The 25,546-nt window shown below is 37.5% G+C and overlaps 1 protein-coding gene across 1 annotated transcript; it reads right to left on the minus strand.

Moving 5' to 3' along the window:
- Window positions 1–142: 142 nt before the first annotated feature.
- On the minus strand, window positions 143–24,625 carry LOC110766697 (WD-40 repeat family protein / beige-like protein). Its single transcript, XM_021970065.2, has 32 exons — window positions 24,377–24,625; window positions 21,344–23,439; window positions 19,836–20,629; window positions 17,767–18,471; window positions 17,356–17,490; window positions 14,186–14,290; window positions 13,725–13,838; window positions 12,586–12,662; window positions 11,515–11,596; window positions 10,981–11,307; window positions 9,984–10,549; window positions 9,797–9,881; window positions 9,350–9,544; window positions 8,491–9,036; window positions 8,266–8,409; window positions 7,537–8,013; window positions 7,249–7,391; window positions 7,055–7,124; window positions 6,829–6,912; window positions 5,805–5,861; window positions 5,594–5,662; window positions 5,425–5,511; window positions 5,229–5,345; window positions 4,109–4,258; window positions 3,892–3,976; window positions 3,681–3,801; window positions 3,392–3,488; window positions 3,191–3,304; window positions 2,636–3,005; window positions 1,107–1,888; window positions 694–816; window positions 143–515 (listed from the first exon to the last, which is right to left on the minus strand). Exons 2-32 carry the CDS (start codon window positions 23,394–23,396, stop codon window positions 438–440), a joined length of 8,952 nt encoding a protein of 2,983 aa, XP_021825757.1. The 5' UTR covers window positions 23,397–23,439; window positions 24,377–24,625; the 3' UTR covers window positions 143–437.
- Between the last annotated feature and the right edge of the window lie 921 nt (window positions 24,626–25,546).

The raw sequence follows: 25,546 nt of genomic DNA on the forward strand, positions 1-25,546 counted from the left end.
CAGTTTGGCACAAGAAAACCAAGTTTCAATCAATCGCTCTTAATGAACAGTCCTGGCAGCCAAATCCAGTACTTTACAAGAATGAATAGCTTCTATATTTTCATTCACTAAAATATATATATATATATAAAATTAATGGACAAAAATGAACAGCTCGAGGCCCCGATAGACTTGAACTCATCATCTCAATGTACATACTTACAACCGAATTGAGTCAAAAAAAACCCTCGCAGCAACTCTAATAACCTGTAACTCTAGGTATAAAGATAGGGTTTTGCTTACCTAATACACATATGTTACACTCAAAACACAGCTCAAAACTGAATGAATTGGCTCGATTAACAAACAGGGGGGTCCGCTGGCATGCCCTTGCAGTTCTTGCCTTGGTGGTAACTTGTATTGGGTATTTCTGTATCTTTTTCCAGTATGTCCTAAAACTATGATTTAATGAGGGGACTTAGCCCATCACCTTCCCAACCAAGCTTGAGCATGTGATCCACCACTTTCAAGCTCAACTGCATGCAATAAGCAGCAGATTTACAATGTTATAGGAAAGTGAATTTTATAATTATTACGCACATGAAAGTCAGAGGCGGTTCCTCCAACCAGACTGGAACCCCAGTATCAAGTTGGATAAAATCACAAAATCAACTCTAATACAAATTAAATGAGGAAAACAAATTTTTGACTTACAGCAGGATCCGTGAAAATTATCAACTGTTTATCTGCAGTTGACACCAAAAGGTTTGTGTTATCTGCATTTAGTGCTAGAGATACGATATCCTGTCCTTCTCCCAATTTCAATACATGAAAAACCTGCAGCAGAAAGTACCACAGGCTTGTTAACAAGATAGGAACCAGTTCACTTACGAAACCAGACATGCATTACATCAAATGGGTATGATCCAACCCAGGAAGACACATCTGAAAAGACAAGAACGAATGAAAGCCCCTATTGCAGAATTTTTTATCATGTGGAAAGCAAGATCCCCAATTGTCAAACAAGTCAGATTGTTCCAACATAGGAAATTTAACCAACAAAAAAGTCAAAGAAAAACATATGGCTAACCTAGAAGGAAAAGCACCCTAATTTGCATTTCTCATACCTTTAGTGTATGAAGATCCAGAAAGCAAATTGAAGGCAATGTAACGTCCAATCTGTTGTTTTCATCAGTTTTATCTGGCTCCTGATTAAGATCCCCAAATTCTGTGTTATTCAGTTTCAAATCCCAGCTGCCTCTATCAATTTCCATAGATGAGTTTATTCCAATCAAAGCACTCCATCCATCAACAGAAATTTCCATACAACTGATGCTACCAGAGAAAGGTATCTGAGCTCTGCCAATCAGAACCCCATTAAGAGTAAAGGTATTCAGAGTATTGAGTGTTTTATTCCAAGTCAATACAATTCCCTCAGATGATAGGCAGACGGCATGCGCCTCCACACCAGGTAGCCTTCTGATCAACCGACCTCTTCTTATAGAGTGCAGGAGAACATCTGATGAATCGGAGCATGAAACGACAATGCCAAGATCTGAGCTGACACAACAACAGAGTATTTCCCTCTGGTGGCCTCGAAGAACATGTATGGGACCTTCAATACGACGCCTCCTGCTTTTGTCTGCTAATATGTGTGATAAATTACTACCACTGGTTGTGCGCGGTATATCTGTCCCACTGGAAGGCTCTGATACACTACTAGAGCGAGAGGTAAATGCCCTATGTATTCTCCAAAGTAAAACAGTGGTGTCTCGGGATCCCGTCACAAGGTAGTTGCTATCAGGTGAAAGTCCAAGGCAAGTCACTGGAGCACAATGGCCAAAGGCTGTCTCTAATGTTTTTGCTCCATCTGATGATATTATCTTGATACTGTTATCCACATGCCCACCTAGTTACAAGCCAGAAACTAGTACTCAGATTCCAATTTATTTAAAAATGATATGAGACAGTTAAAACAAGATATAATACATGCCCAGCTAGTTACGAGCCAAATAGTATCACATGATATTTTCTGAATAAACAAAATGAGGTAAACACTCAACACTGATTTATCATTTTTACCATCTGCAGTTATACATAAAACATTTTAAAATGATGCATGAATTGAGGAATAATGTTGTCATAATAAAATGCAAATACCCAGAAGAAAATTGTTCCACAGTCAAAGTTTCCTATTAACACAAAGTTATGATAAGGTTTCCTATTCATTTCTCTTGTACTTCCATCATTTTACTGCTTTAATCTTACTCTAAATTGCTAATCACCTATTTGGTAACATTTTCGATTTTGGTTTTTATTTTAAATTAGAGAAGGAAAAATGAGAGAACAGTGAGAAGAGAGATGAGAGATGTGAGAGAGGGATGAGAAAATGTATATGGAATGATTCATAAAATATAAACTAGAAAACCAAATTTTTTTAAAACAGTTTTGGTTTAATATATTCTCTCTCATTATTTATCACGACTGAGATCTACAACAAATCCTCTAGCCTTTGGGACATGTTTTCCCTCTTTAATTTTGAAAAGGAGACAAAAAAAACTAAAAACCAAAAACATAAATATTATCAAACATTAACAAAGTACTTTTTACATAATAGAACAAAGCAGAGGACTGAGGTAAGGAAGTGAACACATACCAGTGATTATTTCTTTATCACATGTTATGGATACTACAGCTGAGCTTCTAATTCCAGATGTAGCAAATGCCAGCGCTTGGGGAAAATGCCATTCATCAGAACCAGATCCAGCTGGCCCTTTGAACATACGGATAAACGTTCCACCAGTGGAGCTTGCTGTAGCCTTTCCATGTTGAAAGAGGAAAGGCATACCCTGGCCATCAGGTGTGTTTGGCTGCCACTTGTGCTCTGCAACATTTGCTGCTGGTGCATTTATATTAGCAATAATGACAGCATCTGACGAAGCATGAATGGCTGCTGCAGGAAGATTGCAGCGCTCAGGAGCAGGAACAGCATATGGTTTGACTTCTTTTGGGTTTCGAAAGATGGTCTGACATCCAAAAATCAATCACGAAAATGGTTCATATAAAGGAAATCTACATGTAATGCATGATAAACCAATACCAGAAATATTTTCATAAAAAAATCAAATCCGTATCAGTTATCCAAAATGTATTATACAGTGACAGATGTACTATTCAGTTAAGTTTCTTGTTTTTCACAAGATAAAGTTACCTGCAAATGAAGAACATCTGCCAACGGCAGCTTCTTCAAGTGAGGAATTGTAAGCAGTTGGGATGGTGTTTGCCCAAAGTATGCAATCTGGTCCTGTGTAGCACGCTGCTGTACCTGTTTTGGCAGATTGAGGGAAAAGGAAATTATGAATCAACCAATTATGGATAAAATCAAACAGATGCCAAAGGAAACTAGACTTACTGGGTCTGAGATCTTATCAATATCAACAGTCCCTTCATAGGTAATGTAAAAGAAGACATTATTTGCCAATATAGCTTCTTTGCCACGTTGCTTATACCTGAATATTCCAATTCATTAATGAAAATAACAGTTTCAAAAATAAAACTCTCAAAGTTGATATATACAGACAAATTCTAGAGTTGTCACCAACGTATAAAAGATGACAAAAAAGGCAAAACTAAACAAGGTGAAGAAAACAAATAATTTATAAATAATTTTTGTAAAAATAAATCTCCAAACAGAAACCTACCCGAATATGAGATCAATCCATTCATGCAAATGTGCGGATACATGCTCACTTTCAAGAGCCTTCCGATGCTTATGGATGAAATCAATTGGGTTTTCGGCCCAAGGTGGAAGTTTTACAGAATCTGACATGTAAATAGAAAAGCAGAACAATCAAACTCAGTTTAGTTGACAACAATCTACTAGTTCCACTAGTACAGTGTACTCGAACCTACCAAGTTGTCCACCGGTTTGTGTAGTACCAAAATCGATTGAATTTTCATTGGTTAACATCTCAGGGAGGTAGAATAACTCCGGAACCTAATATACATAAATGAATTAATAACCAAAATATAGTCTTATTAGCCCCTGCAAGCAATCACTGTGTAAATGAAATAAACTTTGCATATTATTAGATAAAATGAAGCTTTTACGAAAATGGTGAGACCATACCAATTCCTTCACATCACTCATGTCCTCAATGACTCCATTCCAAGTACCTGGAATATCTGAAAACATTCGATCTGCATGATCGAATTTTCCACCTTGCAGTTGTATTGACAGAGTTGTAAATGGTTCAACTCTAACAAGATAATATAGCACCTGTAATAAAATAAAAATAAAAATAAATAAAACACCAGAAATCATGGAGAAGAATTATCTCACCGATCTAATTCATCTAGCTAAAAAGAGTATCACATATTGGCTTCCATGTTACCCAAAAACATAATAATATGATGTCAAAATTGCATTGAAGGGCTTTCTTCAAAAGAGTAGATAGTCCTGTGTGCCAGGTTAGGTAATGTAATGTAAATTAGCATCTGTTTTTCTCTGAGAGGAAAGGAACATTTTATTAACAAAACTAAAAAGTACACCTCAGTGGGCAAGGAGTTCCACCACAGTGATACAAAATATATTACTACAGCTAAACATTCCTAAAACATCCCCTCTACAAATTAGCATTTATTTATTGACTAGCCACAACTTAGGATGAGCCCTATAAAGGGAATTTGAGTACTTTAGCATCTAAAAAGGGTTCTGGATTTAATCTTCAGGACGTACAAGCACTAGGTTCCACAAAGGCTGACTTCTGCAGCATCTATCATCAGGAAAGGTCAATTATTCTTTTACCCTTTTTTCTTTTGATAGGAAGCAAAGCAGTTTCTTTTTAGTAGGTGCCACCAGAAACCAATAATGTTATAACAGAAGGTGAAAATAAAATAAAATAAATAGTCATATGAGGGCATATCACAGAGTATGTAGTTAACAATATCATAAGCACGCATAAACGTGCATCAACATCTTCTTTCCCCAAGTGAATTATGCCCGAGGACAAAATGGGATTGGTAAACACGAAATTAAAACTCAAAATATTTATTAAAAAAAAGCAAAGAAATATGTATTCAGACATGTTAAACATATGATATATACATTTGAAAGTTAGTCTCTTTATTTATCTTTTAAAGAATCATCTAATAAGTGTCTCAACAATAATTATGAGCACAACAAATGCGTAGTTAGCACAATACATGACAAAATATGAGAACTGAAAGACAAATGGGAAAGAACCTACTGTTCCAGCGCTAGAATAATGAGAACCATAATGGAATTTGGGTATGACTGGGTCCTCAAAGCTGGAATACCTCTCTTGAAATTTTTTCAATCGATCAGCACTCAATGCACCAACAGGCTGTGTGGTACATAAAACGCTCATTAACATCAGGGTGAGCAAATCTAAACAAATGGATGCAGTATTTCAATGATACCACCTTTGAAAGATCTCGATAGGAAGAAGGGTCAGCAAGATCCAACCTCTTTGAACTGTAATCAGAAAGGATCCAAGGAAAAACAGGATACTGAAAGAAACAAAAAGAAATGTGAACGGCATATAAACAGTATTAATTCACATATAATACAAAACTATCCACAAAATTCCACCTGAGTGATGTCATTATAACTACGCCCAGCCAGTGTATTGAGCTGCATTAGGTATTCAAAATTGCTGATCTACAAAATGATTGTAATTTTATTGGTTAGATTTTCCATATATTTCTCATATTATGTTCGTAAAGAAAAAGAAAAATGGAAAAAAGAAGATTAGGAAGAAAAAAAACTGTTAATGAACTAGAACTTCAATCAGAATTCCTACCTCCCACCTAGCCCAACGCTCCATGAGCTGAGTTCTCTTTAGAAGTTGTTCGGGTCTCTACAATAACAAATCAATTCATCAGTTCTAAAATGTAATAACACAGATTAAGGAATTAAGTCTTGTATTAGTACTATCCAACTTAGAAAGCCTCCACATACACCAAGCATAAAATATCAATTCCTAAGAAGACAGTTTTTTTTTTGGGGATAAGTACGAAAACATAAAGTTGTTCAGGTCTCTACAATACCTAATTTAAGTTCTAAAAAAGTGCTATTCAAGTTTGGAAAACTCCACATACACCAAAAGTGTAATTTCTTAATTTCACAACCACAAACACACACACAATCAAATAATAGTTTACATCACAACATATTTTTGAACTTTGGAAATGCAATGATCCTATATTCTTTTCTATGTCTACTCAATAGTGGTTTATGTTATAAAAGTTTTAGGTCACAAGTCAGTCCATTTTTTATTTTTGGAAAGTCAAACTTTCCATTTTATCCTTTTAATTTTGCGTAACTTTTGATTATTTTGGGTGTTTTAGTTTTAACTTTTATGGCATGTTTATTTACTTACACTGGGGGAAGTCATGAATTGGGGAAGTTAGGAATAAGAGAGAGAAGGAATGGGTATGGGATCAACTACTCCCCCATAATCTATCTAATTCCTATTTTTTCAGGTATTAAGTTACATATTGTAGTGTGGAACCCACATACTTTTTTATTCCGTATGTGTTAGCAGACACAGGGAAAGTCAGAAATCAGAACATTTCAAATTTTGTAATACTGGATTTTTTTATATATAGCAAAATGAAATTAGCCTAGTTATAGAACTTGGTCGGTTTATACAACTCAATAAGTTAATCCAACAGGTGACCAATCAAAATTTTGCAACAGATGTATACATACCATACACACGATCAATGGAATTATTAAACAGTTGTAATGTGGTTACTAAGCTAGACACACAAACACAAACCGGCAAGTAAACTCCACCTCAGACAAGGAAAAGTGGTGAAAACCTGAGTTGCTAGATATATGTTATTCAAATGAGGAGGCCGTGCTTGAACAATAGCTCGGTATGCATTTCTCCGTCCTTCAGTACTCTAAGGAAATAAAAGTTGGCAGGAGAAAAAGACAACATGGGTTGGTTAGCAGGTGGATTATAAGGGTTCGAAACGATCAAAATGCCTCCAATGATGAAAGAAAAAACAAAAGGCAAAATCTGAAATATTGCAAGATAGCTACCCCAAAATCAAAGAAGAAGTTTGAACGATCAACCAAAAACAGCTCCAGAGCACTTCGTCTTAGGAGATATCTGTGACAAAAGTAGGTTATTGAACAAAGTATATACAAAGAAAAGAAAAAACAAAGATATAAGTATTTTCATTTATGTCATTTTATATTACATTAATACCCATGTAAATCTACTATGGGATCACCTTCGGCTATATATTTGATGAAGAGAAGACATTAACCAGCTGCGATCTTTTTCTTGGTCTCTCATTTCGGTGCAATCTAGTATGTCTACTGCCCCATTGGGCTCACTGTTATCAACTATAAAATTTATTCTTCTACTTGTTACCTGAAAGAAGACAGAGAATCCAAAACAAGTTTCAGTTCAGGAAAAAGAATAAAAATTCAGTAACTAATTCTGATATATAAGAACCAAAACAAACAGACACTGAATATATAAGAAAGGATGTCAGAGCATAGCCTTGTAGACTTGCCTGAAAAGTTCCACGTATGACCCTCAACGGTCGAACCATCGATGAAGGAAGTTCAAGAACGATTCTTTCATCAAGTTCACTCGGAACATATCCAGGCGCAACTGCTGATGAACTCTCGCCCATGTCTGGTTCACAAACAACTTGTGGATCACCAAATTCCATAGGTACCTGCGGGCCTTGCTCAGCTGTTTCAGATGGATGTGGCTGATTCTCCCCACTTTCTTCTACACTAGAGGCTCTTCCCTCCAAATTATCAATTTCCCCTTGTTCATCGTCTTCATTTACTGCTTCCATGGCTATTGCTTCTGCTGCTAGAATCGGAGCATTTGAGGAATGTATCACATTTTCTTGTTCTTTCATCTTATTATGATCCTCATAATTGGCAGCAGCACCAAAATGATCAGAACCTTTGTAATTCCTTCTTATACATCGTCTCATCCGAGAAGAACTTTCCATAAAGTCTAGCTTCCAAAAAACCTACAGAACATTTAATATGTCTTTAGAAAATATATTTTTAGATACAAAAAAAAAAGCACAAAAGATACAAAATAGTGTTAAGTTATAAGAGCAACAAAGATGATGCTAAATATAAAAGCATACATTGTTGAGAATATATAACCAGGCAGAAAACCAGACACCATTGTTGCCAAGAGGAACACAAGAAACTTGAATTAATGTAGCAAAATTTGAAAAATCCAGTAAAACAGAACTAGTTATCTCAAAACATACAGGTGCAGGCTTGCATAATTGGTCTCCAGATGGCCCGAAAAGACACTTCATCTCAATCAAGCAATGCATGAGTTTACGCCATGCACGAACTCCATTGCCCAAACGGTGACGAGTTATTAGATCAACTTGAGAACGTCTGTCAACCTGGAGAGTAAGAAAAGAAAATATCAGATATCCAACCTCAATGTGTATTAAAATATAGGAGGACAAAAGTACAGGTGAAACCTCAGATCGTTGAATGTTTCTTGCTAAAGCAAAACTTGCAACAAGAACAGCAATAAATTTGTATGATAAAGCATTAAAATCTTTTCCATAGACAGATTTTGTATCGACTGGCTGCAAACATTCCATCCAGGCAACCCCCATTGCTTCAGAAACATTCCATCTCTTCACACGCTCCATGTCACCAGCGCTTCTCCGCTGTGCAGATGTGGCCATTGCCACAGCACTGAGACCCCTCCCAGAACCAATTTTGGCATTACGTTCAAGATCACGGGCGGCAGCCAAGGCAGCAGCTTTTGCAGCAGCTTTGTCCTTGGGTAGACCCGGTAATTTGTTAGGCTGCTCCAAAGGTTTTTGAAAGCTCGAAAATGTGTGAAGCTTAGCAGTTTTCCGCTCAAGTAATGAGGAGTCACGCCTAAGCTGAGAATTTGTGGTAGGAGCTGGAGTTTCTGCACCAGAGGCACCAGCAGCTATCATTGCCAGTGCCATTGCAGCAGGTGGTGATGCAAAAGCAGCAGCCCAAGCTGGAGAGATCATAGCATGAGCAGCCTGAAAAAAATAAGGTCAAAATGTCACAAAATGGTGAAGAAATGGATTTTAAGACAATAGACTCCAGGGAGAAGAAGATAGCTTCAGCTTTATACATTCGCAGGTGCAACAAGGAGGCACAGAGAGACGTCCACATGGTTGCAATAACTTAGACAAAGATACACATTAAAGTATGCAAGAGAGAAGTTGCAATAATGCAAGAGCGAAACAAACCACCCCGCCCCCACAACTTTCAATTCCAACAACTAAAGATCTAAGTGCATGAAAAATTCATTAATACAGAGAACATAAATAGATTAATAAAGAAGGCAACCTCTATTGGTAGGGCATCAGCAGCCAATGCACGGTCTTCAACCATAAGAGGATTCAAACCGTCACCAGTTGCAAGTTCATGAATTCCAGCCAAAAGTGGCCGCCACCTCCTCAAAACAGCAACAAATGGTGGTACAATGGCCTCAAGGTACTGTTTACGGAGAGGCTTTTTATCCCTGCCAACAGCATGATATAACTGCAAGAAACAAGGCAACAATGACATATCAACAAGAAATAATAATTGGTAAACAAGGCAACCATAATACCAAATTTTCAAGGAGTGCGTGGAAGGGAAGAAATATCAAGACTCTGAGATACAATCTAAAAGTCTTTGAATGTTAACAATTGATAAGAGTGTAGCTAACAGGTAAAATGTACACCAATTTATCATTTTTATTTATTTATACAAGTATAACCAATTCAACATAACACTGAAAAGGAAACCAACCTCAGAATAAAGAACACAGGAAGCAACCAACACTCTCTGTCTCTTGGAATCAGAAATCGCCATGTTTAGAACAGGTGAAAGCACACTGTGAATCATTAATATGAATTAGTTGTAATGCTCAATTTTGACAAACATGCACACAAGGAATAAACAAATGTATTCAGAATCATCATGGACATGAAATCACCTCCACAACAACGCTGAGCGTGGTTGCCTCCCTTCTGATTTCCCATCTTCTATACTTACATTCCTCATGAGCAGACTCTGTTCACCATCATCTTCTTCCCTCATTGAAAGAAGAGCCATTCGAAGCATGCATAAGAACGGTTGGTCACTGTCCAATAACTGGTAGAGTGCTGCCATCCCTCCCATTCCAGTCCCTGATCCACCACCTATGCCAAGTCCACCGCCAAGTCCCGAATCATCCAATAGCAAAGCTTGAAGCATTGCCACAGACTTTTTCACCAAAGGAAGCTCAATCCAGTTTCCGTTTGCATCCTTCTCCATTGCAGACTTCCAAGATTCCCAACCACTGCCACCACCACCAAAGGCAGCTGAGGTTGAAGGAAGGCCAACACCATACCACAATCGGCTCCTATACTTCCACCCCACAGCTAAATCCATGGCACAGCTTCCATATGATACAAAAGCACAGGAAACAGAACCATAAGGCTCAGCTGCTGCAGCAGCAGTAAGACGTTCCATCACTGCTGCAGATATTTGACCATTCGCATCAGCCATTGACGCAAGAAGCTGATCAAAAACTTACAAGTGTAAGCCCCATGAATAAACATGTAATTGTATAAGAAAAAAAGAACATAAGACAAGAAATACAGAATTTGATTTTGATAAAATGGCCTAATTAGCAAAGAAAAAGGAATAGTAACCAAGAATATAAGATATTAACTAAGTATGCAGCGGAAAGAAAATAATAGAAAATTCATATTAAACCAAAAGGTATGAGAGGGACAGTTGCTAAGAGTATGAATATCAGAACTGAGATAAAGGAAACATACTATTAATATGTTTTTTCATTTCTTTTCTTTATGGGGGTGAGGGGAGAGAACAAACATTATAGATGCACAACTAAATGGAATATATAAGATACGAATCATGTTAGAAACAAATAACTGTAAGATTGTGAACATTTGCTCATGTGTTTTGTGCATATGCTGTTGACATACATCAAGAGGAAGCCCAGATTCACTAGATAATGACTTGCGATCACCCAAAGCTCCGAACGAATCTCCACCAACTGTATTCAGCAAATTTGAGTTGTTATTCATGGGAGACACAAGAGAAAGGGGTGATGGAGAACTATCTGCAACGCGTGAAGCACAAGATAGTTTGCTCTGTAACCGTAAATGATCCTCGACAAGCATTAGTATCACAATTGCATTCTCTACCAACGCCACAGAAAGCTGAGCGGCATTCTCTGCTTCTGCCTTAGAATCATTTGGTGATAAACCCTCCGATGCCACATTAGCAGCTGCTGCAGCAATAACTTGAGTCTGTGGTAAAAGAAAAGATTATTTCTTTGTTTTTAATTAGTCAACTTTCAAAATCAAAAGTAGCAAATAGTTCTTCTCTTACAAGGCATTAACTAAAAGTGACAAATGGGAAGTAAACAAGGATAACACCGTGAGAGAGAGTAGGAGAGAGAGGTTTCAGACTCCAAAAAAGATGCAAAAGGTAACAGGATAAAACACAAAGGTTACCTGAACCTGGAGCTCTCTAGCGGCAAAGTCCAGCAAACCACCTAAAAGCCTCCTTTTAAAAATGGGCAATGATTCTTCACGTCTTCCAAAAATGAAGCACATTAACCAATTTAGGTAATCAATAAACCATTAGGATTCCAAGATGAACAAAAAGCAGTAACTGTTGATAATTATTTTTAGCACTAACTGTTAATAATTATTTTTATTAAAGTGAACCAATAGTTCAGTAAGCTGAAAAGCACTCAAACAGGGCAAGCTGAGAAAATCTTGAAAAAATAAAGCCAGCAGAACAACCAGGCAACAAAATGTCAATCAAAAGTCAAAATCCTAATAGATAGCTACTTCCCAATCTGAGATGAGAATGAAGAAAGGACAATCTCTGAACTCAGAAGAAACCAACCCCCAAATCAAGCAAACTATCTGGCATTGCCCGATAAATAGTCCACTTTCAAAAATTAAACGTTCCCTTCCTACCAAACCACCCAAAAGACTGCTAAGTTAACACACAACAGCTCCATTAAACCTTTGCCTTCTTCCCACTTTGTTATCAAATTCCAGTCAATGTGGACAAAAAGTACCGCCATCAAAATATTGTTCAAATTACCAACAGATAAAACATAGGTTACCCTAGGAAAAACAAAGATGCTTTGATGCAAGAAGTCATAGAAAAACATGGTGTAGAAGATTGGCAGTAATTGCAGCACAGAACAAATATTCGTAAATGCACACAGGTAAACTTTCCAAGCAGAGACCTCACAAAATCATGTTATGTTGACGAGCATTCAAATTAGTATCTCTAAAAAAAGTTTCTTTAAAAAAAAATTCACATAGCATTACAAGTAGGAGAGGTAACAGGGAAGTTTTGGCCCAGGTCAAACATAATCTGAATCCTACTTACACAAATAAGATTCCACTCCTTGATACCACAAAACCATTTGAAGACAGAAAAACATGTTATCCAGTTTGGAGAAAAGTACAGCAGCAGTTGAAATATTTATTTCATGACTTGACAAATCATCCATATTCACATTGGGAAACTTCCCAGAGTTAGCCAGAGATGTAAAACAATACCTAACCCGTTGCTCTCCAGTGCTAGATCCACCAACAATACAAAGCCACTCTGCACAATGAATTGTAGCTTCAATATCCTGTAGAAGGGAAGTGATAACAATATGAATGGAACTGATTAACTAGAGAAGAACTTATTCTAAACAGCACCACCAAACTTCGCATACATTGATATATGTACAGGCAGGATATAGAGAAAAATCAGAACTCTTAAATAGGCACACATACATATGATCCATTATTATCTAAATTAGCAAAGTTCAAAAGGTTGGATAACCACATTTCTATCTGGCAAAGACCAGTAAATAATTCGGTGAGCTCAATTGTTTAAATAAGCCTTCTAGTTAGAACTGTCTTAGAAGTGTGACAGCATGCAACAACGACCCAAGAAAGGATTCATGGATCACTGAAATAGAGTAAGTTCTTAAAGAGAAAAGAGTAGTCAAGAGAGATGGATATGAAGTTTGGAGATAATTGATAAAACATTTTATACACGGTCAGGAAGCAGAAAAATATTTATGTAGAGGGCCCCAAGTAATTTGGGAAAATGGACATATGTAGCCCTGTTTTTTTAAGAAGAAACAAATTGTAGGTAGCCCTCTTTAGTTGAGGTTATTTGAGTTCATATATTTCCATTTCAGGTATATAATTTCATATCTCTACTTCATTTTCGCAGCATATTACTTCTTTTTGCCTGAGTTTCAATATATTAATTTCACACATGCAAGTAGGTGGATTAACCAGATCATCAATGTGCTTGCTAGCTTTATGAAAAATAATCTTCTCTTTAGCTTGAAATCACCAAAATTCCATCATAAAAATCAAGAATTTTCTTTTCTTTTCCATCATGCAAATCAATAATTCATTTCAACATTTTTCCAAGGTACAGATCTATTATACAAGGATGGTTAAAAACTCCACTCCAAGTAAACCTTGAATCAAAAGCTGAGTATAGGCAGACAAGCACAAGAAACTATGGCAAACTAAGGAACATAAGAGCATGATTAGGATAAAATACAATGCGCAAAAACCTAAAAGATACATGCAGGTTACCAAAAATCAACATATACAGAAGCCACAATCATACAAGGACAACCAGGTTAACTGATGTGAAAGTATATATATACACACATAAATCTAACCTTCCAGCCATCTTTTTGACGCATTGAATGCTCCAACATGATAATCAGGAAGTTGTGTATGAGGTCCTCTATATCTCCTGAGCTTGAAGAATCAGAATGTTTGTCTGCATCCATCTGTAAAAACAGGTAATGAAATATTGCGAACATGGAGTTAGGGTTGCTCTCAAGTCCCAATCAATTAAAACAGATAAGATCCCATGCCACTGAAACATAAAACCCTCTTACTCGAACTAAATGTCATTTTTCAAACATTCCAGTTGTTTGGGCTGGCTTACAAAGTGAGGGATAGTGCTCCCTCTTCCTACATCACATTCCTTCATGGCTTCAACCCAACAATTCCCCTTTAATAAAGGAAGAGATGAACCACTGACCATAGAGGCTGGTGGTATATATCACACTTTAATTGCAATGCCTAACGCAACTCATAAGTGATATTTTAGAATAATGTTAAAAGACGTTACCTCATAGCTAGAGATAAGAACCTCAAGAAGCCATTCCGGCCATTCCTCCATTTGTGTCAGACTGCTTCTATTTTCTGAATGACTGCAAGCCAAAAACAGGAGATCCTGAAATCATATAGAAAGAAGCATCTTAGAATAGGAAACAGAACATCAAGGAAGATTCAACAACGAAACCCATATAAACAAGAAATACGGCATGTGTAAACAATTCTTGCCCTTTAGTCATAGCCTCTTACTACACTAAATTTGAGAAGCCTGAAAATTCTTATGCTTCACAAAGTTAAGCTGTTTCAACCAACATTCAATGATTCCAGAGGCGAAGGCATTATGTGAGGTGCTTCACTACCCATGAGGCAAGGCATTGCCTTGAGGGATAAGCTTTTTCATACTTGAACTTTTACATTCCAAAATATATGAAAACAGTTGAAAAAGGTTAACATACAGAATTTCTGAACCACAAACATCAAAGTCATAATGCAATAAATAAAACCTCATACAATTAGAACAATCAATCCTAAGTATTCAGCAAAACTCCTAAAATGTATAATAGTCTCAGCAACTGAGTACTAACAATCAATATGGGAGAAATTGTAAGCATCCAGTTTTCTTTTTTTTTGAATAGAAACGTTGTATTGATAATCAAGAGGAAAAAACCTCGATTAAACAATGAAAAGGGAAACTCCAGAACAACTAAAGACAATCTAGCCAGCTATGACTGAAGATAAAACTATAGGAATAAAACAAGACTTTAGGTAACATTATCTTAAGACAGCAGCCATGTCTCTCAAGATGATAGAGTAATGATAATCCTTGAACTGCCTAGAACCCGATGCCCAAAGAGAAGCCCAGAATTTAACTCTATCCCATAACTCCTCAGCCCTTACTCCTAAGTGACCCTGAAAGATTCTTCGATTGCGCTCCATCCAAATGTTCCAGAATATAGCGTGAACAAGACAGTCATGCAGGATCCCAGCTCTCTTTCCCTTCCCCAAAACCACGAACTTGATACTAAGGAACTCAAGACACCCCTTAGGAGTCACCCACTCCGCTCCAAGAACCTCCAACATCCTCCACCATAATTTTAGGGAGTACGAACAATGAATGAACAGGTGATCTATGTTTTCTTCATTCATTTTACAAAGAACACACCAAGAAGGGGATAAACACTTCTTTGGATGTCTCCTTTGAATGATGTCGCAAGTATTAACCTTACCATTTGCTGCCAGCCACAAAAAGAATTGAATTTTCGGAGGTGTCTTTGCCTTCCAGATTGAGAGGAAGGGGGGAAAGACATCCCTGGAAGTAGAGAGAAGAAAAGATCTGAAAGACTTGCACGAAAACAAACCCTGCTCCTCAATCTCCCAAGATCTCCGATCCAATCTAGAGCTACTTAATCTCACCTTTCCCAAAATATCCAAAAGTATTACCACTTCTGCAATTTCAGCCTCGGACAAGTTTCTTCTGAAATCGAAGTCCCAATTAAGAGGTAGTTCTTGAGTGTTCACAAAACGGGATATGCTATGATTTGTTTTCCTAGACAAGGAAAAGAGTCTAGGAAACAAATTTTTCAGTATCCCTTCTTTCAACCAAAAGTCCTCCCAGAATCTGATTTTCTCTCCATTTCCAACAGAAAATCTGCAGCAAAGAAGGAAAGAATTATACCCTTTTGAAATTTCTCGCCAAGGATTCCTACATGACACATTAGCTAACTTTTTAGTATCCCACCCGTTGGAGTCGATTCCGTACTTGCTCTTAATGATCCTATGCCATAAGCATCCAGTTTTCTAGCCACAGACTCCCTGTAACATTCAAATACTTAGGCATTGTGTGATTAGAGACACCTATTCCTGCACAGCTCAACTTCATTAATGCAAAGGTCTTCCCCTTTGTACAATCAGCAATAAGTTGCACTGGGGGTTTAAGTACGGCCCAACTACCCAGTTTTAGGAGAAACTTGAATGAGTCTGAGGTGTCAGAAATAGCTTCTTTGTTGTCTCTACTTGAAAATGTCTGTATCCACTCTTCCAGGATTAATTCAAGAAAATGGGGCCTAGATACCATGGGGAGTCACTCCAACAAGTGTTATTACTGTTACCTGAGTAATTCTGGCTCAGAGTCTTCCTTCAATCCCCATGGTTTGCTTTGGTTATCTAGAACTCCCTCCAAGGTGAAGATTCTGTCATGGCTAATGGCTCACAGAAAGGTGAATACTTGTGGTATGGTTTAAAGGAGACAAAATACCTGCTAATCCCCCCAACAGTGTATTTTGTGTAAGAAGAATTTGAAACCAGTTGTTCATATTTTCCTTCATTGCCCTGTGACGTTGAGTCTTTGACTTAAGTTGGGTCATCTGAAAGGATTGCTTTTCCTTTCTCTGCAAGAGCCATAAAATGGTGTGCAAGGGTGAGAAGACCAAAGTCATGTGGGGTTGTATGGTTCTGGCGGCGAACTGTTTGGATGAAGAGAAGCAAAGCAGTTTCTGAAGATTATGTTGGTGTAGGGGTTGAGGGGTTATGGGAAAAAGTTTGGCTTTGCACTATGGGCATCTGTATTCACAGAGTTTAGTTCTCAAACATTTGACTATACTGGCAAGCTGCTAGTTGTTAGTTCTGCGCATTTGGGAGGGTCTTCTTGTTTCAGCTGAGTCTTTGATTTGTTTTTGTTTTGGCTTTTCTGAAATAGTCCCCTTGTTCACTTTTTCTGTTCTTCGCAATTTTATTGCTTTTCAGCACATTTTCTGTTTATATAAAAAAGTACAAAACCAAGTCTACCCTCAAGGGGCTCCCTTCAAAACCTCGAGTCAGGGACACAGTGTCTCTCAATAGACATTGCCACTACTGTGTTAACTGTTCAACAGTCAGTAACTGATGCTGACTTGCCCAGATTCAACTGCAACCATGTAAAGGAGTGTATGCACTGTCTGGCACACATTTTATGCAAGAGATGCCTCAGCAAAAAGGCCTACACCTTAGAGGACTTCAGCTAAACAAGGGAACACCCTTGAAGACATTTCTAAAACTATTATAATATAAAATGGCTCTTGCCACTTCATTAACAATTGCATCTAAAAAGGCATTTTTGTTTATTCCGATTCCCACATTAATTTCATTCAACAAATTCACATATAATAGATAGACACACAGCAGGATGGGAAAAATAAAAAGCGATACCTGTAGCGCTCGGCTTTGCAAAGCCTTAGGTGCGTATGGAAGTGAACGTAGGAGAACCAAAAGAAGTTGCAAATGTTCAAATTGATGACCAGAATCGTAGAAGTTCAACCCATCATCAGTCGACGAGGCATTGATCTAAAGATAAAACAAAAACATGTTTACACGTTTAAAATGTTGACCATTTTAGAAAGCACAAAATTATTAAATGAAACTAATCCACCCCTTCAAAATCACTTTTAAGTGGATTTTAGCACCAATGAAGGTGCTTTCGATATAAAAGGAACACTAAAAGCATATTCAGGATTAAAACAAACCAAATGACGAGGAGTCCCTTCTTTTGAAGGAACAAAATTGTCCTTAATAAACAAACCCATCACAACATATGAGCACGGAAGAATAAGAATGTCTTACCGACGCACCCAACAATGCTGTATACACATTGCTGGTCAAAAGCCTGTTTGGTGCTGCTTGGAAAGCCTTTTGTAAAGCAAAAAGTAAAAGGCAAACTTTATCTTCAAACATGGTACCTCCTCCATCATTGAGTGCACTACCTATAAGACTGTTTGCCATATCCGAGGGAGCACGTGAACCAAATTTCAAATACCCTGATGCAACTAAAGCACCTAGAAGCCCGATGATTCCAACAACCACCCCATCACTTTTATCGATATTGTAAACATTATTCCTTGCATTGTCAGCACTAATTGATAGATCTATACCACCAAGATTCTTTGTAAAAGCACTTTCTGAAGTAGAAGCCATTCTTCCTATTTTAAAATCAGGGGAAACGGCAACAGGACTGCTACCTTCAGGGGTTTGAGATTCACCAACTTCCTCATGCAAATTATGTTCCTTTCCCTCTGATGATTCATCATCCTGAACTTTTTCAGACACCACCGTGTCACTATCTGGCTCAGGTCCTTGGACTGACAAAATTTCATCATTCTTGGTCATGGATTCTGGAATACTATAGTCACCAGCTTTGGCTTCTCGTTGCAGCAAAACAAGAAGGGTCTCTATACCACCACAATCTATAAATGCCTCTGCAAACGTCTGAGCTCTTGATGCATTTGGCTGTACCACCAACCTGTAAATCAGATGCAATACCCTTGCAACCTGGAAGAAGAACACTTTTTAGAGCCATATATCAACATGAACTATTAATCATTATACATCCAAAAGGCCCTAGTATTGTTCTTAATTATTCTAAACTTAAAGTTTTTTGTCTCTTAGGAGTGTGGTTTAAGTCTGTCTGTAGTTTGCTTGAGGACTGCTCTTAACCTCTTGTTTATCAATATAATCATTTCTATTCAAAAAATAAATTATTCTAAATTTAAAGTGAGAAGTCAAGATCAAAGAGAATCAAGATTCATGCAGAAAATATTCCGTGAAGCATATAGTTGCAGGACCCTTAAGTTCCTCAGAAATATTCAGGAAAAAGAAAAACTTCTTGACAATGTACTAACACAGTTTACAATTTAGGAAAATTTCTGAATGAGGCAAAAGAAAGGACTTGGTTATCTTTTTTGGTAAGACGCTAAGAGCCTAAGTCTATAGGTTTCTGTCCTCTTTCCGTCACAAAATAGAAAAAGGGTTGTCAAACAAAAATAAAAATAAGACAACACCTTGGTTATCATGTTCTCAACCATCCATTTTAATTGAGTGAGCTTTCTTGTCATGTTTCTAAGAATTTTGAAATTCTTTTCGAAAAGATATTTCTAAGAATTTGGAAACCAAGAACAGAAAAATAGTAAGGCAGTGTGTTTAAGTCTCATAAACCTGTAAGATTAGTACAGAGTGTTCAAATGTCAAACCAAAAAAAATTAATGCCAATGCAGTAGTAAGGTATGAATCATATGGTGTGCACATCCAAGCCACAAGACAAAGGCCAGGTGTTTAGGCAGTTGGACCATAGGCCCTACTTAATCCATATGGACGATTTGAGGTGGCCTGCAAAAGTATATAGGAAAGAAGAAGCCAGTAGATAGAGCAACTATGTCTTACAAGAGCTTCATTAACTCATACTAGGGGTGCAACTCATCAGAGTAAGCAAAGAAGAGTATTGTGTGCCATATTACAATAGGTCCTGCATTTCTTTTTTGATTTTTTTCTTTTAAGAGAAACAGAATTTTATTAAAAGTAGAGAAGCTATTTACAAAGATTGGATAAGGAATACACAATCTGAAGAGAAGAGAAAATACAATAAAAGACTACTCGAAAAAAAAGTCAGTTAGAAAAAGCTCAAAATTCGAAAAATCTAGTCTCACTTCAGAGCTGCTAACAAATCCAATATTATATAAGAATGAAAATAACACAGTAGGTCCTGTATATGATGCTCCAATATTACAATTGCCAAGTTAAAATGCAATTGAATTGGGCAGTGGGAGGGGGGAGGGGAGAAGATAAACTGTACTGAGCAAGTAGCCACACCATAATATAAATTCTATCTAGGAAAACAATCTGTTGCAAAGTAATTTTACCTGATTGGGTTGTGGGCAGTCGACCATGAACCCCAGTAAACAACGAACATCATCTGAAGCCAATGAAGGAGGTGCTGCTCCTACTAGAAGTTCAATAATGACCAAGAGTTCATCAACCAAAGCATTCACTTCACCAACAGGACGTCTTGCCTCATTAAGTGATAGAGAAAAAGTATTCACTGAATCCTTTTCACGAATTGTCCAATAGCATCTTCTGCAACTGTCAAGAAGCATCTGAATGGCATTAGCATCTCGCATTACCGATGACTCTGTGAAAACCATGTCTGCAAGTGATGAAAGAAGCTTCTTTTGTAGCCCATAGTTACATAAGCTCCAAATTTTTAGGTCCAATAGCAATGTACTGAAAAGCTGCACCTTGAGTGCATAATTCTTCTGCTGAGATTGACATAGGGATAAAATGGCAGCAACAAGCTCCTCATCTCCCACACCATTTTGCTCTCCAGCATGAAGTGAAGACAAAGTTTGCAAAAGATAGTTTAAAATTCTTGATAGAACCTCTGGCCCTCTGGTACGACAGAACTCTTCATTGTTCCTAGGATGTTGAATAGCCATGCAAATAGTTCGGAATATTGGGGCAGCAAGAGCAGTGGTAGCCAAAGACAAAGGAGGATTCCCTTGTCGTGGTTCCAGGCTATCTATATTCACACTGCTAACTGCCAAAGGAAGTAAAGACATAGGACCCCCATAGGCCAAGGCCCACAATGCCGCCACTGGTCGCATTCGTGTAGCAATATGTACCTGCCCAAGAACCTCAGCTGGTCTTCGAAGCATGCCTGAAATAACAGTAATAGGTAACTGAATAAAGAAAAGACAAGTACACACTACCAAGGTACTCAAACCATGAAGCACAAGGCCAAACCACCACCAAAGGTACTAAAATAAAATAAATAAGAGGCATCATTACAATAATCATCTGCATATTTGGCCTTCACATTACCCCCCCAACTTAATTAAAAAATAAAGATCTACAAGGGGTTTGGGAATTGGCAGGACAGAAGTGGGAGGAAAGAAAGACAGGAATTAAAAGTGGAGGTGAAAAATGTTTTCCCTTTTATGGAAGCAAGTAGAAACGAAAGAAAAGGGAGGAGAATATTTTCCCATGGGCCAACTAAACTCTCCAGAAGTTGAGAGAGAATGGAGAGACAAGGTTTAATTATTTAAATTACTATTTTGTCCTTACAGCCAAAAATAATGTCAATAACTATATTGAACTTAAGGGGAAAATAGTAAATTTCTGCTCTATGCTTTCCTTTCCTTCCTTTTTTCTTCTCATCCAAATACAGGAAAATTGTTTCCTTTAAAGTGCTATCTTTTTAAGTTCTCTCATCCAAACAAAAGGAAGTTAAAACTCTTGTATTTTATTTGCCCCTATTTTATTTCCTCATTCTGCCCCTATTTTACTGCACATGACCAATCCAACATCTATTGTAGCTTTTGTTTGGTTATTATTCATTGTAAGATATTGATGAAAACAGAAATGACTTGACCTGCTGCACCACTAGGAGAAGCATCTGGACAAAATCTCCCACTAAGCAAACTGGGATGATAGAGAAGGTGAATGCATCCTCCTAATTCTGCATCTAAAAGTGAACTTTCCTCCGCCATATTTTGCACATGCACATTTGTTGCTAGCCATGGAAGCCCTGCCCCATGACCAAAAGAAGGAAGCACATCCCCTCCCCTAGAAGCCAAACGTGACATCCTTTCCGGGCCAATTGGTTCCTTAAAAATATAAACAGGCCCCATCTCAGCAAACAAAGGACATTGACGGCGACGACGTTGTAAACCAGCCATTGTAGGGGGAGGATTTGTCCCAATGCAGCAAAATGCAAGCGGCTTAGAGATCCGAGGAAACTCAAAGGGTCGAGTTTCATACAACGATCCATCAATATACAACCTTAATTCACTCTCTGCTTTCCCAAGCAACCCCTGCTTGCAAGTATGCTCTAGCCCAATAAAGTACCAGCACTGAGGCTTGAATGCATGAGTAAAGTGTAAAGAAGCTTTCTTACCCTTTCCACTACCACTTTCAACCACCAAAAACTGTGCATGGAAGTATGCCTCCAATCCCTGATTGTCAGCAGATAAGAAACTGAACAGCCGTGGCATGTGTGCTGTGCCTTCACCAGCAAGTGCACTGGCAGCAGCAGCAGCTGACATGGCAGACGATTTTCCTGATTTGGCAGCAGCAGCTGCTGCAATTGCTGCAGCAGCGGTTGCTGCATTTAATGTATCTGCAAATGATTCAATGTAAATCCATGTTGCAAATGCATACCCATTGGTAAATGGCCAACGGCTCTCCCCTGGCCCAAGCAAACCTGAACTTTCACCATCAAACTCAAAAGTACAGGCTGGTCCTCTTGACTCCTTTCCACCCATTGCCTTCTCCAGTGCAATCATTAAGCGGGTTGACCAGACAGTAGTAAGTGTTCTGGTAATGACTTGAAACCATCTGTGCATATCGATAACACTAAGTGAATGCCCAGCTAAGTATTGAATGCAGTAACATAACGGAGCCCCGTCCCATCTCATTTGCAGCGGCGAATCAACATCATGCACAAATATCTTCTCCGCTGACCTTAAAAGAACTCCTAATAAACCAGCCATTGAGCACATTGCTCTGTTTCTTGTACAAGCCCTTAATATTGCAAGTAACCCCCTGACCATTCGTGTCCGAGGGGACATAATAACATCACTATCACCAACCCAAGGTAGCGAAGGAATAAGCGCACCTGAAACAATGGCAGCCCGAGAGTTCAGCATCACACTAGGAGGATTGTTATCCTCATCTTCTTCAAAACTTTCAACTCCACCCATTGTCGCAATAAGTGAATCAACTACCAAGTATGCAATGCCGTCCATTTCCTCCCCACTTCCAAAACTCTCCACACCACTAACAATATTCTTTAATTTGTCTAAACTTTCAGGCTTCCCCATGATGGCAGAATCTACTAAATGCAATAACTCCGGAGATACATTTGGCATTGCAGGTTTTGGCCTTGGTTTTGGGGGTGAACCAGCAGGAGAATAACCTACATCCCCATAAAAAGAAGAATCAAAACTAGTAGACGACATAGATGGCTTGTGACCAAATTTTCTGTCCTGCCCTGGGCTCCAGGCAGACTGATCATGTTGCATTTCATCAACTGCAGAAGAATTTAATTCTGCCGTAAATGTCTGTGAGGTATCTTCAAACTGACCAGATGATAGTCTGGTGGTATCTGAATTTCTGGGGATATCTGAATTTGATGATTGATTTGAGTCCACATGACCACCTTGAGACGCACCAACAATCTTATCTTGATCTTTCAAAGAAACCTGCTCAAATTGGTCTTCATCCACAACTGTAGTTGCAGAATCAACCGCTTGCAAGGTTACGCTATCATGTCCTACGTCAGCTACATCACCATCGGTATTTTTAATATTTTCCTGATGAGACAGATCAATATTTTCCTGTACACCACCACCCACTTCATGATTATCGGAATCCTTCCTGGAATTTTTTTCAAATTCCTTCTTCCTTTCCTCTTCTTCTTCCATTATAATACAGCTCTATAAATTATTCATATATACACCGAGTTACCTACAAAATATGGAAATAAATGAGGCATCCATATCATTCCAGTCAACCCTGTGAAACAATTATTCAATATGGAAATAAGGCTAATAATTGGCAGTCAATAACTTTCAAGCTAAAATTTAGTGGGATACCAGTAAATTCAACAAAATTATTCAATATCCAGACAAAAGAATAAAATTTGTGGATATTATAATAAATTGAAAAACACTTCCACAGGTAAGATCATAAAAAACATAAAATTCCTATGTTAGCTTCAAAATTCATTCCAAAAAAAAAAAAACAAAACAGCTCTCATCGCACACCACATAGTCTTCTCTAGCTGGAACTTGTATAGAAGAAACAATCTCCATTTGGAACTCTTCTAGCAGTCGATTGCTTAGTGCTCCAAGTTGGGTTCACTTTAAGTAAACCCAATTTCATGGTAGTCCACAAGACATTAGCTACTGACTATTTACTCCAAATTTCCAAGTCCTTATTTCCCTGCACTTTTCGGAAGCCAAAAAAGCCGTTCGCAAAGACTACTCTTTTAACTCACGCAGTGAACAGAATTGAAGGTTTAAATCAAAAAAGTAAAGAAACTACAAGGATTTCACGGATCTATCCAAGGAAGGAACCAAAACACTCACATATACATGCATGCGTATTCATATACATATACATTTACTTATTCCCAACTATTGAAATGGAGATCGATCTAGCTGCGCATTGTGGGTTTTACATGAATGCTGCGGATCGATCGTGTTCATCAGACTACTGACCTATTTGTGTGTGAGTGTATACCAGCTTGTCGTAGCTAAAGAAAATGCACAGATCAGAATGAAATGGCAATTGATTGATATTGAAAAACACAACACAAGCAGTGATTAAAATCAAAATTAAAATTAAATTTTAGAAAGAAAAAAAAAAAAGCGTCAACGAGGGAGGAAATTAAATTAAATACCTTGGAAAACAGGATCGGGAAAATGGCGATGAAGTTGCAGCGATTACAGAATCCAGAAAAATGGAAAAGAAAATGAAAAAGGAAAAAATTGCAGAGAAAAGGAGCGAGATGTTTCAGAAAGAGAAGGCGAATTAGGCGCGAGAGAGATGGTGGATTTCGCAGGTAATAGAGTTTGTGTGTGGGTCTGGAGGTCTGGTTGCCTTGCCCAGTCAAAAATCAAAATAATATGACCCAATGGGCTTGCTTTTCCAATTTCTTTCACCTTCTCGGTAAGGAAAATATTTTTAAATCGCAAAAATGAGGAATGGAAAGAAAAATATTGAATCTTTTCGTAAGTATAAGGAAAAGACATACAAAAATAAGGGGATTAATGGGTTTTAGACATAATTAATTTTTTTAACAAAGCCTTAATTAAATTTTAATACCGTTCCTTTTCACCATTTCACAGCCGAGGAGAATGTTCACCACTTTTTTTTTGTTGGTGAAGCATATGCATGAAAAATAACACGTGGCATGCAATCAAAAGAAATAATCATTTTAGTGCCATGTCAAATACAATTTAGGTTCAAGCACCATGTGATGCAAGGGTCCAATTGGAAAAAAAAAAAAAAAAAAAAAACCCTCATTATACACTTGTTAGTTTATAATTTATTAGCTTCTCCGCACCTGCTTTCGCGCTTGCGAGAGGCTTTTTAAAAAAATTAAAAATTTATTTTAGAATTAAAACAGATAATAGGTAGTTGTGTTCCATAAAATATGATTCACTTTTTTATTTTTCTTTTAATTTTAATTTTTTTTAATATGAAAAAGTGTGAATTTATCATATTAACCTTATTTAATTAATAATTTCAATTCTTAATGTTTGCATTAACCAATGGCATTTTCTAGTATTTTGAATATTTTATCATTCTCTGCTTTTTGTTTTATATATATAGATTCTTAATGTGTTGTTATACTGTGTTAGACCCTGTACCTTTAAGTACTAAGAGTAGAAAATGACCTTGACTTGTAAACAAGAGATCTCATGTTCGACCCCAATGGCATCTTCATTATGTGTGTATGCGAGAAACCTCTCTCCCCTTTAGTTTAGACAATTGATTGTACTCAACCAAAAAAAAAATTACATCATTTTGTGTTATTTTTTAAGTATTAAACTTGAATGATTTTTTT

The sequence above is a fragment of the Prunus avium genome, chromosome 2 (genome assembly GCF_965620075.1).
Source record: "Prunus avium chromosome 2, drPruAviu1.hap1.1, whole genome shotgun sequence".
NCBI classification, from domain to species: Eukaryota; Viridiplantae; Streptophyta; class Magnoliopsida; order Rosales; family Rosaceae; genus Prunus; species Prunus avium.